Here is a 14835-nt window from a genome sequence, read left to right as displayed (position 1 = left end):
ATAGGGGGGGAGGTCTTTAAAATCTTGAGCCTCTTTTTCTTCTTCGAAAAATTACTATTTTGATTCATTGAAAAACAAAATATTATGATGAGATTGGCTTGTCGAGATAATTGCCAAACAGTATTTTATGCTTTTCTTGAAACTGAATAACGTAATGAATCCATGTATGCAGATGTCAAGTGACTCAATAAGTAGCAATCGAATAAACTTAGTTAGATTATATTTACAAAAAGGGAGATGGTTGTAGGGCAGTTGATTAATGCGCGACCGAGCTATGCTCATGTTCATAGGTTCGATCCTAGGTCTCCCCTCCCCCCTGCAGTGGATCATCGCCTCGAATGGCGAACCCTGAACCCTAAATGGGACAGTATATATATATATATATATATGTATATATATAAAATTGAACAGATTGTAAAAAACTATTGTGATCCAATGAGAAAAAGAACCTCGCAATGAATACTTTTTAAATCAAATAATGCGAGAAACCTCGTTTTTTTCTATTTCAGGTTTAAATATATCAATATTGTCTGGTTTTGTTCACATTGGTTAGCCATGAGCAACTCTTGCTTTAATCCATTCATCTACTTCCTCTGTCACGTAAGTTTCTGCATTTTCTCTTTGTGAAGTAAAGTGGAAAACAAACAGCTGACCTGGGTTCATAGAGACAAAAGTGGAGACATTTGCCTCGCCGATTGCTCCATTGCATTTGTCTTTTAATTCAATTAAACGACTTGTTTAAGGCGGAATAGTAAATAGTACGGTGCCAACTTCAAACAGAAAATGACTCTCTTCTAAATTTCGGAACACAACTCAACCGGTTATTGAAATTTTTAAGTTGCATCATGTAACAAGTTGGCTGTAAAGCCTGTCTCCATTCAATGCCATAAATCAGGGTGCCCTCATTTAGTTTCACTCCTTTGCTTCAATCATTACCAGACTCATAAACCACTGAAAATTATGGACGTACCTCGACCAAGACTAGTCAAAACAAAAAGCCAATTCAGCTGCAATAACCTTTAGGCGGTCTGTAGAAACTTTGGTCCGATTTGCTAGTCAAGATATCAGGGCTGCACGGCATATGTTGAAAATTGCGTTTTCTTGAGCTTTAAGAAAACTATGGACAGGACGAACTTGAAACATGACAAGACTAATGGTGCAGCCCTGATGACTAGTCTTGGTCGTCGAGATATATCCATAATTTTCAATGGCCTATGCCAGATTCAACAACTGATGTCGGACAATCGACTCTTTAGTTGGGCAGAACAATAATGAATTGAAGTTAATGAGAGACAAAAACCTTGAAAGGCACTAGTGATGTGGGACTTTCATTTAACATTGTGTGTCATACTGAATATTTACTGAGATATTGTTGGACCTAGAAATAAAGCTATTGATTTGGTCAGCCTGCTTCATCACACCTGGCAATACAGATAGGATCAAATACATTTTACGAACAAATCACATTGGGAATACCCAATTTTATTTCTAATGACATTTGACAATGTTAGCTCAGTATCAGAAACATGGAAATTTGCCCCTACATGTAACCCTGATTGTGCTTGTGGGTAACAAGGGTTCCCTCTTATCAGTACTTAGGAGGTCAATACATTGAAAAGACAGAAAGGAAGAGTCATGTCGTGTTTACTTTAGTTTTGTACTATAACTGATTGCTGATTGATGGCTGCGCCATCTACAATGGGAAACCATGCCCATGAGGCAAGCAGTTGATGTCCCCCACCATTCGAATATCTGATCTGTCTAGGTCACATACCAGACATATTCTTGGCTCCATGATTTGTGGCGAAAATTTCAAAGCCTCCCTGATCATATTAATATTCTAATTGAATTTCATATGTATATTTCTGTTTATGCGCTTTACCCCTGCTATGAATCAAAAAAGCTGGTTGGAATTTGCAATTGGGATGGGTGGAAAAATGCAAAGTAGTTGCTCGTTTCACTAAGCTCACATTGAAAGTGAGATGGGATGAGACTTCAAATACGTTTTATTTGCATGATTCCCAACAAAAGCACTACTAATTCAGCAAGTAGTGGCGCTTTTCCCGATCTGATTGGCATGATTAAACCTTGACAATGGAAGTGACACTGCACTACCTTTGTGGCAGTGAAAATGATATCCCATAGAGATTTATATCTATTGTACTTGTAACCAGAAGCGAGTGTTTTAAACACTTGCATCTCAGAGTTAAGGCATGTCGGTTACCCAGAATGAGGCTAGTGTGTTTCATACCGGTTGACGTCCAAGTACCCCAACTCTGAAATACGAGCTTTAAAAAACAGACCTGAGGTCGTGATTTATATTTGGAAATAGATCCAATTTACTATTAGTCAATCTGGCCTCCAATCGTCTGACATCCGTTGAATTCTTGATATTCCTTGGTTCTTGTCGGTTCATTTGCCTGACCATTCACCCTACCAGTTTTTCCTCCCAAACATATCCTTCAATATTTCAGGACAAGTTCAAAAAGGAGTTCCAAAATCAATTCAAGTGGTGTTTCCGAAAGCTCTCCCAAAGACGAAGATTGAGGCAGAGGTGAGTACAATTGTTGAATTAAGGAATCAACAATGAACAATGCAATACAGAGTTATTGTGAATAGTCTTAGGCTTAGTCTCCTTTTTACCATTATATTGCTTCAGCTTGATAATTTGATTATTCTGCAAATGATCCTTTTTGCTGCATAAAATCCCTTGGCCTTATCTCATCGAGAAATCTTTATGACAAACACCAAACACTAATATCATTCTTCTAAAACATTGTTTTATAAATATACTGAACCCAAAGTTTGGAAAAATCCTAGGCCTATTTATGAACAAACTACTTCAGAGGTTGCGTGGACGGCAATTGTGTCTTTAGTGTGCCTATATGAGTCGGTTTTCTTTTTTTAAAATCATTTAAAGATGGCTCTTTCCGTGCCGGCTTCATATTTCTGGGTTCGGCGAGTACTAAATGTTTGAATGGTTCCATTTCAGAGAACAAAGCGGATCTATGACCATCTACAATGGGAGGTTTGTGGATGTGGCAGAGTCCATTAGTTCGGGGGGCGAGAGGAACAATGAGCTTACCAGGCAAGACACAGCCTTCTTCAGACCTCGCTGATGCGTTTTTACGTGCTGTCAAGTGCAAAGTCACCAGATGGCGCTGATGTTTAACTGAAATGGCGCTGATGATTTGTTGCAACGATTGTCCATCGGGCGTTTTTTTTCAAACTCTGCAACGCGTAAGAAAAGCGAATAGTCTATTGAGCTATTGCTTTTTTGTTTGGACCAAATTGGCGAATTTTCTTGAGCTTATCATAAAAATCATTTAAGAGGCAATGATTGTTCCACAAGAACTGGGAAGGCTCAAAGTAAAAGAGAAAGATCTTTGATTTTGATAGCCATATCTTTTCTTTAGTACGAACACATCAAGGCAAGTTCAAACTAAAATAAACCGAGTTGTGCGATCAAAAAATGAGCCTGAAAGCATCATTTGCTTACTCAAATGATTGTATGTAGTTGTTCTCCTGAAAAATAAGCGCAAAATCTGTGTTTGCGTTGTTTCCTCATTTACAACTTGGACACAATTTCAAATTTTCTTGGCGCATTTCGATAAACAGTGCGCACTTGACGAAGAATAAAATGGTCACACTGGTCACATTCTCAATGTTCTCTCCCACACCCCGTTTAATGTGTTTCCTGTAAACAAAATCCGGTGATAAGTCGTTGATTCCAAATATACTTTAAAAAAATACTTGTAGCTCATATTAGAATTCCCTTAAAACACGGTTAAATTGAACAATTGGCATGCAGCATGGCTCCTTTAAAAAATGGAATGTTCCAGAGCCCATAATACCCTTAAGATTTAGATTTCTATGGAGCACGGACTACCATATCGGAGATGTACAATCGTCCATGCATTGCCTTGATCAAATATGTCTGTGGCAATAAATCTTGACTTCGATTTCAAAGCATCTTCTCTCTCGCGAATGTCTTAAACAAACCGTAGTGAAAGGATTGCTTCAACAAAAACAAGAATGACTTTTTGCATCATGGAGAGATACTAAGTCACTCCTCATTTGTCAGGTAACTTGGAGATACCCTTTTGTGTATTCTTCTCCTAAGGACACATCCAGGAATTTGACAGGTTTCCACTGTAGACATTGATTAGATGATATTTTTTTTCGGAAATGAGGAAAAAAAAAGATATCTTTCCCTTTTCAAAAAATCCTTGAAAAATCAAATTGACAATCAACTATGGTTTTAGTGGTATTTTTGGTGTAGGTTTGATTATTCAACTGTTTCATTCCATGAACTTAGCTTTAGCGTGAGAATGTTTGCTTGAATTAAGGGTGATGTTACCTTCGTATAATTGGTTTTGTTCCCATTGTTGATGGTAAGAATGTAGACTTAGAAACCCTCAAATCTTCAAGGCTTAAAATTCCTTTCACAAAAGTGTTACAAATTAAGACAAACAGACAGAAAAAAACAACCCTCGGTGAGCTAGATCATAGTTTAGTCGTTAAAAAATAGAGAGGTAAAATAGTATGATGAGACTAGGTCCTTGTTGCTTTTTAAGTCCTTTTGGAACTTTCTTTTCATTTTCATTTTATTTCTTGTTAATTAGATGCAACACTGTACTGTTTTTGACGATTCAACAAACTCCAATTCGATAGCTTAACATTTTCTACCTCAGTTTTTTTTAATTGAACCTTTGATGCCAATAGCCCATGACGATTTTAGTGAGATTTCCATAGCTTATGGCCATCTCTCGGGATATTAGGGCAACTGAAACTTGTAACAACAATCTCGAGATTAAAAAATACACAACGAGATTTAGCAGTGAATGGATTTTGAACCGGAAAGCCAGCTTGTAGCTTGAAGGATCTCAGCGATGAATCTCATGGCAAGTGAAAAGGGCTAAAGAAGTATTGTAAATGTGATAATTTTTTTAATTGTAACCCTTGACTTTTCAGGACTTAGAACCAGGGTTGCTTCAAATCTCATTTTTATTCCGCTTTTCCTTTTCACTTTTTTTGCATTTTCAGACGTCTCTGAAGCAAACAAAATGACATTTTAGTTGGAAGCACATCCGAAAGTCTAACATTAAACACAAAAATATGAAGAAATATAGTTAATGGTAAATGTTGGGTAAATCCATTCCATAATATTTTTTGCGCAAAACAGGGGTTGTTTGATAACTGCTGCTTTTTCATTTTATTTCCCTATTTTGAGTAAAACTACCATTTAGCGGGCTTGGGTAAATAAAAAAAATAATGATGTCATTAATGTCAATGCCATCAGATAATTTCAAAAGGATCTCAGAAAATCAAAGTTTTTCGTTTACATAGGATGTCGTTGAAGGGTATGGAAGGAAATGCAAAAGTGAAGGTGTTTTATGATGGTGCATCCCAGATCACTTTCTTTGTAAGGTAGATATCGATTCATTTCAATCCTTTTTAACTTCTGATCTGTTTCTAACGTGTTGACACTTTGCATGGAGGTGAAGAAGCTTTGCAATGGTGTTAAGTTTAGAATAGCCTGCATTATACCAAAACATTTAAAAAATGTCCCAAGATACACCTCTTCATCTATGGCGCCATTTTTCAGTATCAAAATGCATTTATTATTCTACAAATTGAAATTAAAACAAATTGAAATTAAAACAAATTGACTTAATGCCTTTTGGTTGATTGGATATTCAATGCTAACAACAAATTTCCAAGTGAAACCTCTTGGCGCCAACTAAAATTGTGAATTAATCAAACTTTAGTTCCAATTTTACCCCTACATTTGTTCCAAATGTTTGCTAGCCAACCCAAGTATATTGTCATGTTTGGGTTCATTTGGCATTTTTTACCGTTTCAATCTTTGTGCTTACCAATTTAGCTTTTTTATGGTTGTCATCTTTCATGCTTACAAGAGCTATTAGTTACACGAAATCTGCACCTTATGTAATAAGTGCAAAACGTCTAATAAATAGTCACGTCACGTCACAAGGAACCTTCCTTTTTTTGGGTCAAGCCAGGCGTTTCATTGCGAATGTGAATGAGTATTGATGACTGGTTGGGAAACCAAAAGTTTTTGGTACATTGGCCATCGAGAAAGTGCAATTCAAAAGGCTGCAGACAGTTTGAACAGTTATTGTAGTATTTCATCGTCCATAACAGGGCCCTTCAGTCAAAAGTGTTGTAAGCAGTTCATTTCAGGCAGTTTGAAAGCCCACTAGCAAAGCAATCACTAAGCGAATAAGTAGTTTAACGAGAATATTCTCGCCCAAATGTGGGCAAGCTTTATGAAATTTGATGAAATAGACAATATGACGCGTGTTTATTGGCTATAATCATAATTCGAACGCAAACCGAGCCAGATCATTTAGTACACCCAAAGCCCATAACTTTATTGGGGACGGTTACTTGGCACGGCCATTCCATTTTTAAGTTCATTCTTCAGTTTGGATCTTATTTCATGATTTTAAATATTATTTTCAGAATGTGGATAAAAAGGTTAGCAGATCATCGAATCTAAGTGAAAGTCCATGTTCGGGTGAGAGTTGTGAGGGAAAAACTATCGTGTTAAAAATAAAAACCGAATAACATCTCTTGGGACAAGCCTTGCAGTCAGATAGAGACAAAAGTATCGTTTCCAAAAATTAGAACACCCTTTTTGACTTGTACACTATCTAGATTTGGGCTAGCATATTTTTTTTAACGATTTTTTTTTTTGGATTTTCTGCCAATACAGGAGATAGGATTCCCGGTAAAAGGTTGAAGGACATGAATTGCCCACCATAAAAAATGCATATCCAATGAGGCTTGCTTCTCGCAATAAAGAGTTTTATATGGAAAGTGGGCAAGATCAAGCACGGTAAAATATCTGATCCTGCAATGAATTAGAATTGGCAGATCGAGATAGGCCTTGTACGTAAGGCAGGTCTGGAATTATACTTAAAAACCTATCTAAGTCGGCTTTCAAAGCAAGCATTGGATCTTCTAATACGTAGAATTGTTAGAATGTTAGAATGTAGAAAAGGTAGAAGGGTAAAAGATTATACAGGTTCCGTGATTTGAATCGATTTGCATTGCGGATGCGGACGACATCCCAAAACAGTGAAAGGATCTCTTTCGCTAGAGGTTCAAGGTGGCTAGATCTACAGGATCTTGAAATTCAATGCACTGTTGTTTATAGTTTGAGTTCGTATTGGTTGAAATTTGATTAACTGTTAGAATTTGATATCTTTATGAATTCTGAACCTTTGTGAGCTAGCCATGTGCCAAAATATTTATATAGTGATATAGGGCAACTGATTCATGTTGATTTACGGATACGTCCTGAGGGCTGTTCTTTAAAAGCTCGTACCTTGGAGTTCGGATTTTGGACATTAACCGGTATGAAAGTACACTCGCCAAAGTGGTGAGTGGATGCTCATTCTGGGTCACGTGTCACTGAAATCCATTTTTTTTATTGTTCAAGGAAAACAATGGCGAGCCCCCCTATTCGCTTGCAATCTTTTTGAGAAGTAGTTTTCTATTAGGGCATCATTAGATTTTGAATACGAAAGTCTTGACTTGCGCAAATATTGCCCACGATTTGTTTTTCGTATTCACATCATCAATGTTTCAATGATTTCAACCATTTTTGGGTGGTTGGCTCCCGTTTGTTTATATATTTCATGCTGGTCTATTATCTTTTATTTGTACATTCTTAGTTGGTGATTTCTCTTTTTTTTAGATAATTTTATTCAAATGACAATACATTGCTAACAACCGTAAGATGGCATCGATTTTGAATGAAGATCCCATTTTATAAAATTTATTTCCTACGGCTCACCGACCATTCTGAGCATTAAGTGAGCTACTTTTAAGTTTTCATGATGACCTTGACTGTTTCTTCGAAACTACAGGTACCTGACCTGAGGTGATTTGGTATAAACTTGTACCTTTGAGTTAAGGCTTGGAAGTTGCCACTTCGACGAGCTTATTTTCGTACCAGTTAACGTCCAAGCCTCTAGCTCTGAGGTAAGAGTTTGAAAAAAACTGGCCTCTGCTCTATATTCAGGAATACCAGAGGGTAGCTAACTCGAATGCTTTAACGGGACCAATTGTTTTATCAAAAATACCATAACCTTATTATAAGTTAATAATTTTCCTTCATCTCGTTTCCAAAAATTAATAATCTACCAAAACAAACCGGTGGAGGACTTCGGACGCAAATTTAAACTTTTCGTGCAAATCTTAAAATATGTAGAAGTGATCACAACTGTCACCACTTCATCAGTTTAGTATTTTCTTCTATTGAGAGGAGCCTCACATTCCTGTCGCCATTGATCTTGATAAAAGAGGTTCTTTGTGTTATTTCGTTATAAGGTTTTTCTATTTTGATCAGTGAAGTGTATCCTGAATACGAAAAAAACAGGCCTAAAAATGGTGCTTGCTCTTAAAATTAAAAAGGAGGTGCTGGTGCTTTCAAATCTTGTGAAATTTGCACTTCTTTATTGCGTACAAGTCCTTAATCCAATTCCGTTGAACTCAAAGACCTGATTCATAGCCACGTTGTCAAGCAAGTGATTGGTTTTAGTATGTCGCACCATATTTCCCACCACCTCTCATTTCCATGACTTCAAGCACAGGTTGTTAAAAGGGAATCTTTTAAGGCTTGAGAATTTTTAAAATTGTGGTTGCATTATGACTAAGGTCCTCAAAATTATGCATAAACACAATACCTATCAGAAACACATTCAAGCACGATTTGATGGCTGGCTTTCACTCCCTCCTACCCTAGCACTCAAATGCAAAATATAAATAAATTAGAAACAACAACACAACAATCTCAGTTGCTGCTATTAAAGCGCCTTGGCCTCTTCATTTTCCTGAAGTGCTTTTGATATCCTGTAATGTAATGCAGATTAGAGAAAGTTGTCGTGAGCAAAAATTCATCTTAACATGTGCCTGATTCCGTCGTCATCGGTATTCGTTTTGAGCATGAGACGCAAGGTAAATTCAGTCTTAACCAATTTGACGTTGAACAAACCTTCAATCCTTTTCCAGCCGCACTGGAGACTACTCCATAGCCACGACCCAGGAGGAATGTCGGGTCGTCACCAAAGAAAGAATTAGTGTGCATATCACCAGAGGCGGACAAATGTGCGTTTCCACCTCCCAAAACCATAGGAGGATTAAACCTATTGGCCATGGTAAAGGCAACCGAAAAATGGCCAGAAGAAACAGTTGCCGCATTTGATCATGATACATTGTTTGAAGTTCTTTATGTGTGTAGTGTTCAATATTCAATTCATAATAAGCTTGTTAGTTTAGGGAATTTTTTGACTCGCCCCTCTTTAAACATTAAATGGCCAATAGCAAACAGTGCAATGCAGCTTTCGTTTTTGTCAGAATATACCTTTTCAGTGTCAAGGTCATTCGCCGAATTATTGACGCATAAGCTCGGAAAAATAGCTTTGCTTTCACGCCGAAAAGCAAATCTAGAGGTCTGAATGCTAGTAGTTGTCTGAACACTAGCAAACGTGAGGAGTCATTGTTACCGTAAAGAAGTAAAGAAAACTAGTTTTGACAGCCATCTGGAACCTGCACTCTAAGACAAAAACCAGCTATATTCCCGAGCTGATTATGGGACAGTGCAGCACTTCAAGGAGTTGCAAAAGGTATTTTTTACACCACATCTTTGAAAGTATCCATGAGGTTTTTTCTTAATCAAGCTTTAGAGTCAATGTGTAGTGTGAATACAAAACTTTACACTTTTGAGCTCTCCCAAAAAAATCCAGGCTAGTCAAAACAATGAAATACTTGCTAATCTTATGGGTCCTTCATTTTACTAAATCCCAACCCCCCCCCCAGAGTAAAAAGTTTCCAGGAATATTTTTTTTGCTGATTAAGGTTTTCAGAAAAAAACTCACACATACTTCAATATTCAAACTTTTTATCCGAGCCCTGATCATGAAAGGTGAATTTGGTTTGCATATTTCAGATATTCCTCACCCTTCCTAGTGGCTCTCCTTACTGTGAATCTGGACCCTACTTCTGGTAATTTGATCCATTTGAGTGATTGAACTTTCAAAACCATGATATATTTCGTCATTCAAATTAGATCAGCCCTTGAGTTGATAAGATTTTCCCATACTGCTGGAAATGCATAGGTGGCAAACGTATCATTCAACCCATCTGCAATAACAAACAATGTTTGGGCATTCACGTCAAATGTGAACGAAAATTTGAGTTTTGATGAGTATTCCTTGAGATTTAGATTAGCACGTTGTGCCAAAATGCCTGAAATGAAAAGCCCAAACAGAGGCGGTTATGAAAGGAAATTGACATGATTTTAAACGTATTATGATAGCACACCTGTGTAATAGATATCCTCAAATGAGAACATTTCATCAGGATCTTTTCTTTGTTGAGACACTAATTGGGGAATGGTTTTCGCTGACAAAAGGTACATTGGCCCCGAACAATAAGGGGGATAAAATTCATCCGGATACTGGTTTGATGAACGGCACCTAAAATTGAATGTGAAATCAAACACTCTTGTACTCAAATCTCATGCCAAAATCTAACGCCATAATTCAACAACCGGGAGGTAGTGAGCATGGTCTTTTGAATAAAAAGATTATGCTCTCATGAATTTCAAAAATGTTGGTCCATGAAATTCATCAAACAAGGATTTAAATTTGGCTCCTTTTGGCCCCCCCCCAAAACATGACAAGAGAGTTCTCAGAAAAATGCTTCGTTGCTTTGTCACTCTTTTTTCATGGGTGAAACGATCATAAATAGTTGTTCAAAAAATAGAAAAAAAATGTCAACTTTGTCCAACGTAGCGCTTTTAGCTTTATAAATAAGCCCCCTATCAGGAAAGCAACACTTTGAACGGTAGATGGCGGTGGCTTCAGATTCTGTTGACGTCAACAGGACTATTCCCCGCTTGTTGAAAAGGATGGGATCACAAGATCAGTTTTTTTTTTGTACCCCTTTGCGCCCAAGCGCCATCTTTGGGATGTGTAGGGATGTGTTAAAATGACACCGCTTTTTCACCCTACAATTGAACTTCTGTGTCAAAGCGAGCTTATTGTTTTATCTTTTGATCGTTTCTAACACTTTCCTTTGTTTTTTTGTATAATAGCCTCGCTTATTTCGACACTTTTGTAATTGACTTATGCCACAGCCAAAACCTCGTCACATCCCTAGGTAAGTCAAAAGGGGGCGCTTAAGTGCGAAGGGGTAAACAAGGACCCCCGTGAGCATGTCCTATTCTTTTGTTGCGAGTTGCGACTATGAGTTAGAGCCCACAAGAGCCCAATAGGAATTGTATCAGCTTTGGTCCTCAAACATAGGACAGTTCCAACAAATCAAAATCCTTGTGTTGGTTGCAGACTCTCTTACCATTTCTGACTGGGATCGCGTTGCACGCGACTTTTCCTGTGTATTTTGCAATGGATCTTGTAATCATAACGATGATTGGCTATGATGTATGAATGCAACTCGTAAGGATTCAATATCACATCATCATCCACTTTGAGAATCCATTTGATTTGAGAGCAATTCCTTTTTTGAAGGATCCATTCCATGAAGAAGATTCCTTTTTGTGACAGATTCAAATAGGTGTCCTGAAAATCTGAAAAGACATTTTCACAAAACCTCGTTGGTGCTTTCAGCTTGAGAAGTCATACACAACCCAAGACAGGTATGATTCTAGAGAGGCTTGATATTAAACATTTTGTATTCCTGCAATTGTCCGAATCGAAATAAAACGTACAGTTTTTCAAAACCAAGCCTCAAAAGCAAAAGGAACATGAAAATCAGAATTACAGACTTCGTTCCTTTTTTGCCAAGTTTTACGCATTTAAAAACATTCTTATCATATTTTGATAGTATTGTTCAGGAAAATCCCAATATGAGACCTCTGGTGCTCAGGATGGCGCCGCCACCATTCAACTGCAATTGAAAACCACAACAAATAATGAAAGGTCATATTTCGTCTATTTTTCACCTTTAAAAATTGTCTATGATATTTCATTAAATTATCATTATATAACGACATGTGAATCTGTCAGACGTAAAATTTTGGTTATCATCATTATTTCTTTGGCTTGGGTCGTTTTTTCACGGGCTTTTCTAGCCGCTACAGGGAATGTAATCCCCGGTACTATTCAAATGGAGGTAGATTGGCCTGACGCCTTACACTTTGGGCAGAAAAAACTTTTTGGTTTGGCGTTGAGGGTAAATTCCAGACGTTTGTCAAAACTAATTTGTCTTGCAATAGCGATTCTTTATCTTAGATCTCATAGCTTTGTTGCTCAATGTTGTCCAGTTTTGAATGCGAATAGTTATCTGAGAGCAAGTTAATCTAAGAAGAAGATCATCTGTTGTGAAGAAAGCAGGTTTTGACAAACGTCTGGAATTTATACTCAACGCCAAAGAAATGTTTTTCCTGTCTCTACAATGTGTTCAAAACAATGCCTCAAGTGGCTCTATTGGAGTGACTCTTCTTTCCCTAGAACTCTAGTATTACCTCCTTGGATAATATCCTGATGCCAAGCGCTTTCTTCAAACACCAAACCATTGATACTTTGATCCGTGCTCTGGCCAATAAAGAAGATAACATTCATGGACTGGCTGTCTTGCATGGCTCCTCCCCAAGTTTGCCGAATCAAGCGCCGTTTCAGAAAATTCTGGGGAGCCGATATCACCACGGCCAATAGAAGAATATCGGGTTTCAGACACACTGTTTCATTCAAATCGATTGGGTACGAATAATTGAGATTTGGAGCAAGCACTAGATCCAGGGGAGCCACTGCATTCGTTGAAGAACCCTCCAAAGTGAACATGAGGATCTTCAAGCACATCTGAAATCAATGATTTCCGATCTGTCTCAAAACAAGAATCCTTGCAAAAGATTATGGAGATTATGTTCCATTTTAGAAATCACGCAACCTTTCAAATTGGGATTGTTTATGAACAGGAACGAACCCATGTAGAAATATTGTTGTTTAGCTCATGAATGATAATGTCAAATATCTTGAAATCATAAGGCATGTTCAAAGGGTGATTCAGTTTAGAGCTCAATTTTATTTTTACCTGGGAAAACATCTGATATTTGAAATATCCGTTCGCGCATGCCTTTAACATGTTATCAGACCAATAGAATGTCTCCCTGATCCGTTGTAAAACCAAAGGTGTTGGTTGTCTTCTCTTTCGAAAGACGTGGAAGAATCACGGTACCAATAAATCTTTAAAAATCGTCACTTTGGCGTTATCTCGGACCTTAGGGATCCACCAAGGATTATAGTATGAATTACAGAAAAAGCGGAACGTTGCAATTTTAAACATTTTAATAGTACTGGGGATTACATTCCCTGCAGCAGTTAGAAAGGCCCGTAAAAAAACAAACAAAAAAGAAAAAAGACGAATTCAACAAGCGATTGCTGAGCACCTATTTTGTCTTATAATAGATCAGCTAAATTCCTACGGAAATGAACCTAAAGAAAATATCTTTCCCACTTTCTTAGAACCCTGCTGGCAATCTTTGAGTTTACTTCGTTCTCATTTACGTACAACAAGATTTTGCTTTGGTTTGGTCTTTCATGGGCTTTCGGAGATTGTCATACCCAGGACTATTACAATAAAAGGCTAGAAAGAGATTTCTCTCCCTGAACAATTGAACATATTGCTATGTTGAAAGTAGTTATTCCAATAATAGAAGAAAAAAATGAGCCACAGTACTCACAAAGATGCCGAGCAGAACCAACAGAGTGCCGATAGATCTCCGGAAAGAAGTTTGTACACGGGTTTTTAATTTCATGGCGGGATTGGAAATGAGCGGAGATCACGAGGTCTTTTTATTGTACTGCTTGTGCTTTTCTCCTCCTCTCCACACAACTCCAAATTCTATTGATCAACATGATTTGTTGAGTCACTCGGCTGTTAGGCTTTGAGAGATAAAGCATTTATCGTCATGTTTTATGACTACAACCGGTCTTCAGGTTGCTTGAACTTAGATAAACTCTACATTTTTTTCTTTTAAAATCTCGAGTACATCTGAATGCCTCAAACGGTTCAAGGGTCCAGAGGGCAATATCCATAGGAACTAGGGCTATAAAATGGACTTTGAAGGAATGAGTTCATTATTGAGTTTATCACTTTCCTAATGGCATGACTCTTTTTCCAATAGTCCGCCATGCACAGAGTGTCGAAGAATGCACAAATGTTTGACAATTTCGTCACAAGAGTCACATTTGCTTTCCTTCCGTCTTTCCAATGTTTAGGCTAGCATTTCAATTTTGTGAGTGAAAAAGTAATTGGGTATATGTAGGGACATGGTATGTGTCTCAATTTGATTAGAACTCTACGAGCACGGCATGAAGAGAGTACAGAAAAATGGCTCCCTGGCTCATATTGAAACTTGTTGACAATTAAGGACTGAGGGATCAAGTGTGGCAATCTCATAATGAAATCATCAACCATTGACTTTAGAGCACCAATTCAACGCAATGTGAAGCCATTTCAATGCTAGACTTTGGCTGCTTGAATGCTGGGGCAAAAATAAGACCAATATGAACTCAAAGACCTGAGTCTACCTTGGAATTGTCCTCATCATGAACTAAAAGCGTGTCAGTCAGACTTTAATTTTTTTTCTCGCAAATTACAAGACCGAAAAAACGAAACGAAAAGGGGCCATTTTTCGATATTTCGAAACATTACCGAAAACTGGACTAAAGTAGGTGAACGTGTCTTTGCGTACTGAGGTCGGCGGGTTGAGCCTCGCCCGTCTAGCGAAGCCAGACATCGACAACGTCCTTATACAAGGTAGGTGTCATGCCAGTTTAG

General features: G+C 37.7%; 2 protein-coding genes across 3 annotated transcripts in view; one reads left to right on the top strand and one right to left on the bottom strand.

The window, feature by feature from the left end:
- LOC131892413 (neuromedin-K receptor-like) overlaps positions 1-9419 on the top strand; it is a 54023-nt gene extending 44604 nt beyond the window's left edge. For both annotated transcript variants that reach the window (XM_059242279.1, XM_059242278.1), the window contains exons 10-13: positions 510-600; positions 2475-2554; positions 2993-3028; positions 9046-9419. In XM_059242279.1, the coding sequence (XP_059098262.1) occupies positions 510-600; positions 2475-2554; positions 2993-3028; positions 9046-9238 (400 nt within the window). In that variant the 3' untranslated portion in view covers positions 9239-9419. The remainder of the gene's footprint in view (positions 1-509; positions 601-2474; positions 2555-2992; positions 3029-9045) is intronic.
- A 647-nt stretch (positions 9420-10066) lies between these two features.
- On the bottom strand, positions 10067-13794 carry LOC131891614 (beta-1,3-galactosyltransferase 5-like; the record flags this gene model as incomplete). Its single annotated transcript, XM_059241234.1, is given in 5 exon segments — positions 10067-10281; positions 10357-10511; positions 11392-11623; positions 12521-12854; positions 13736-13794. Coding segments are annotated over 5 exon segments (968 nt in total), but the record flags the coding sequence as incomplete, so codon positions are not given.
- Between the last annotated feature and the right edge of the window lie 1041 nt (positions 13795-14835).

This window comes from Tigriopus californicus, chromosome 12 (assembly GCF_007210705.1).
Source record: "Tigriopus californicus strain San Diego chromosome 12, Tcal_SD_v2.1, whole genome shotgun sequence".
NCBI classification, from domain to species: domain Eukaryota; kingdom Metazoa; phylum Arthropoda; class Copepoda; order Harpacticoida; family Harpacticidae; genus Tigriopus; species Tigriopus californicus.
This window is presented reverse-complemented; position numbering and strand designations above follow the sequence as displayed.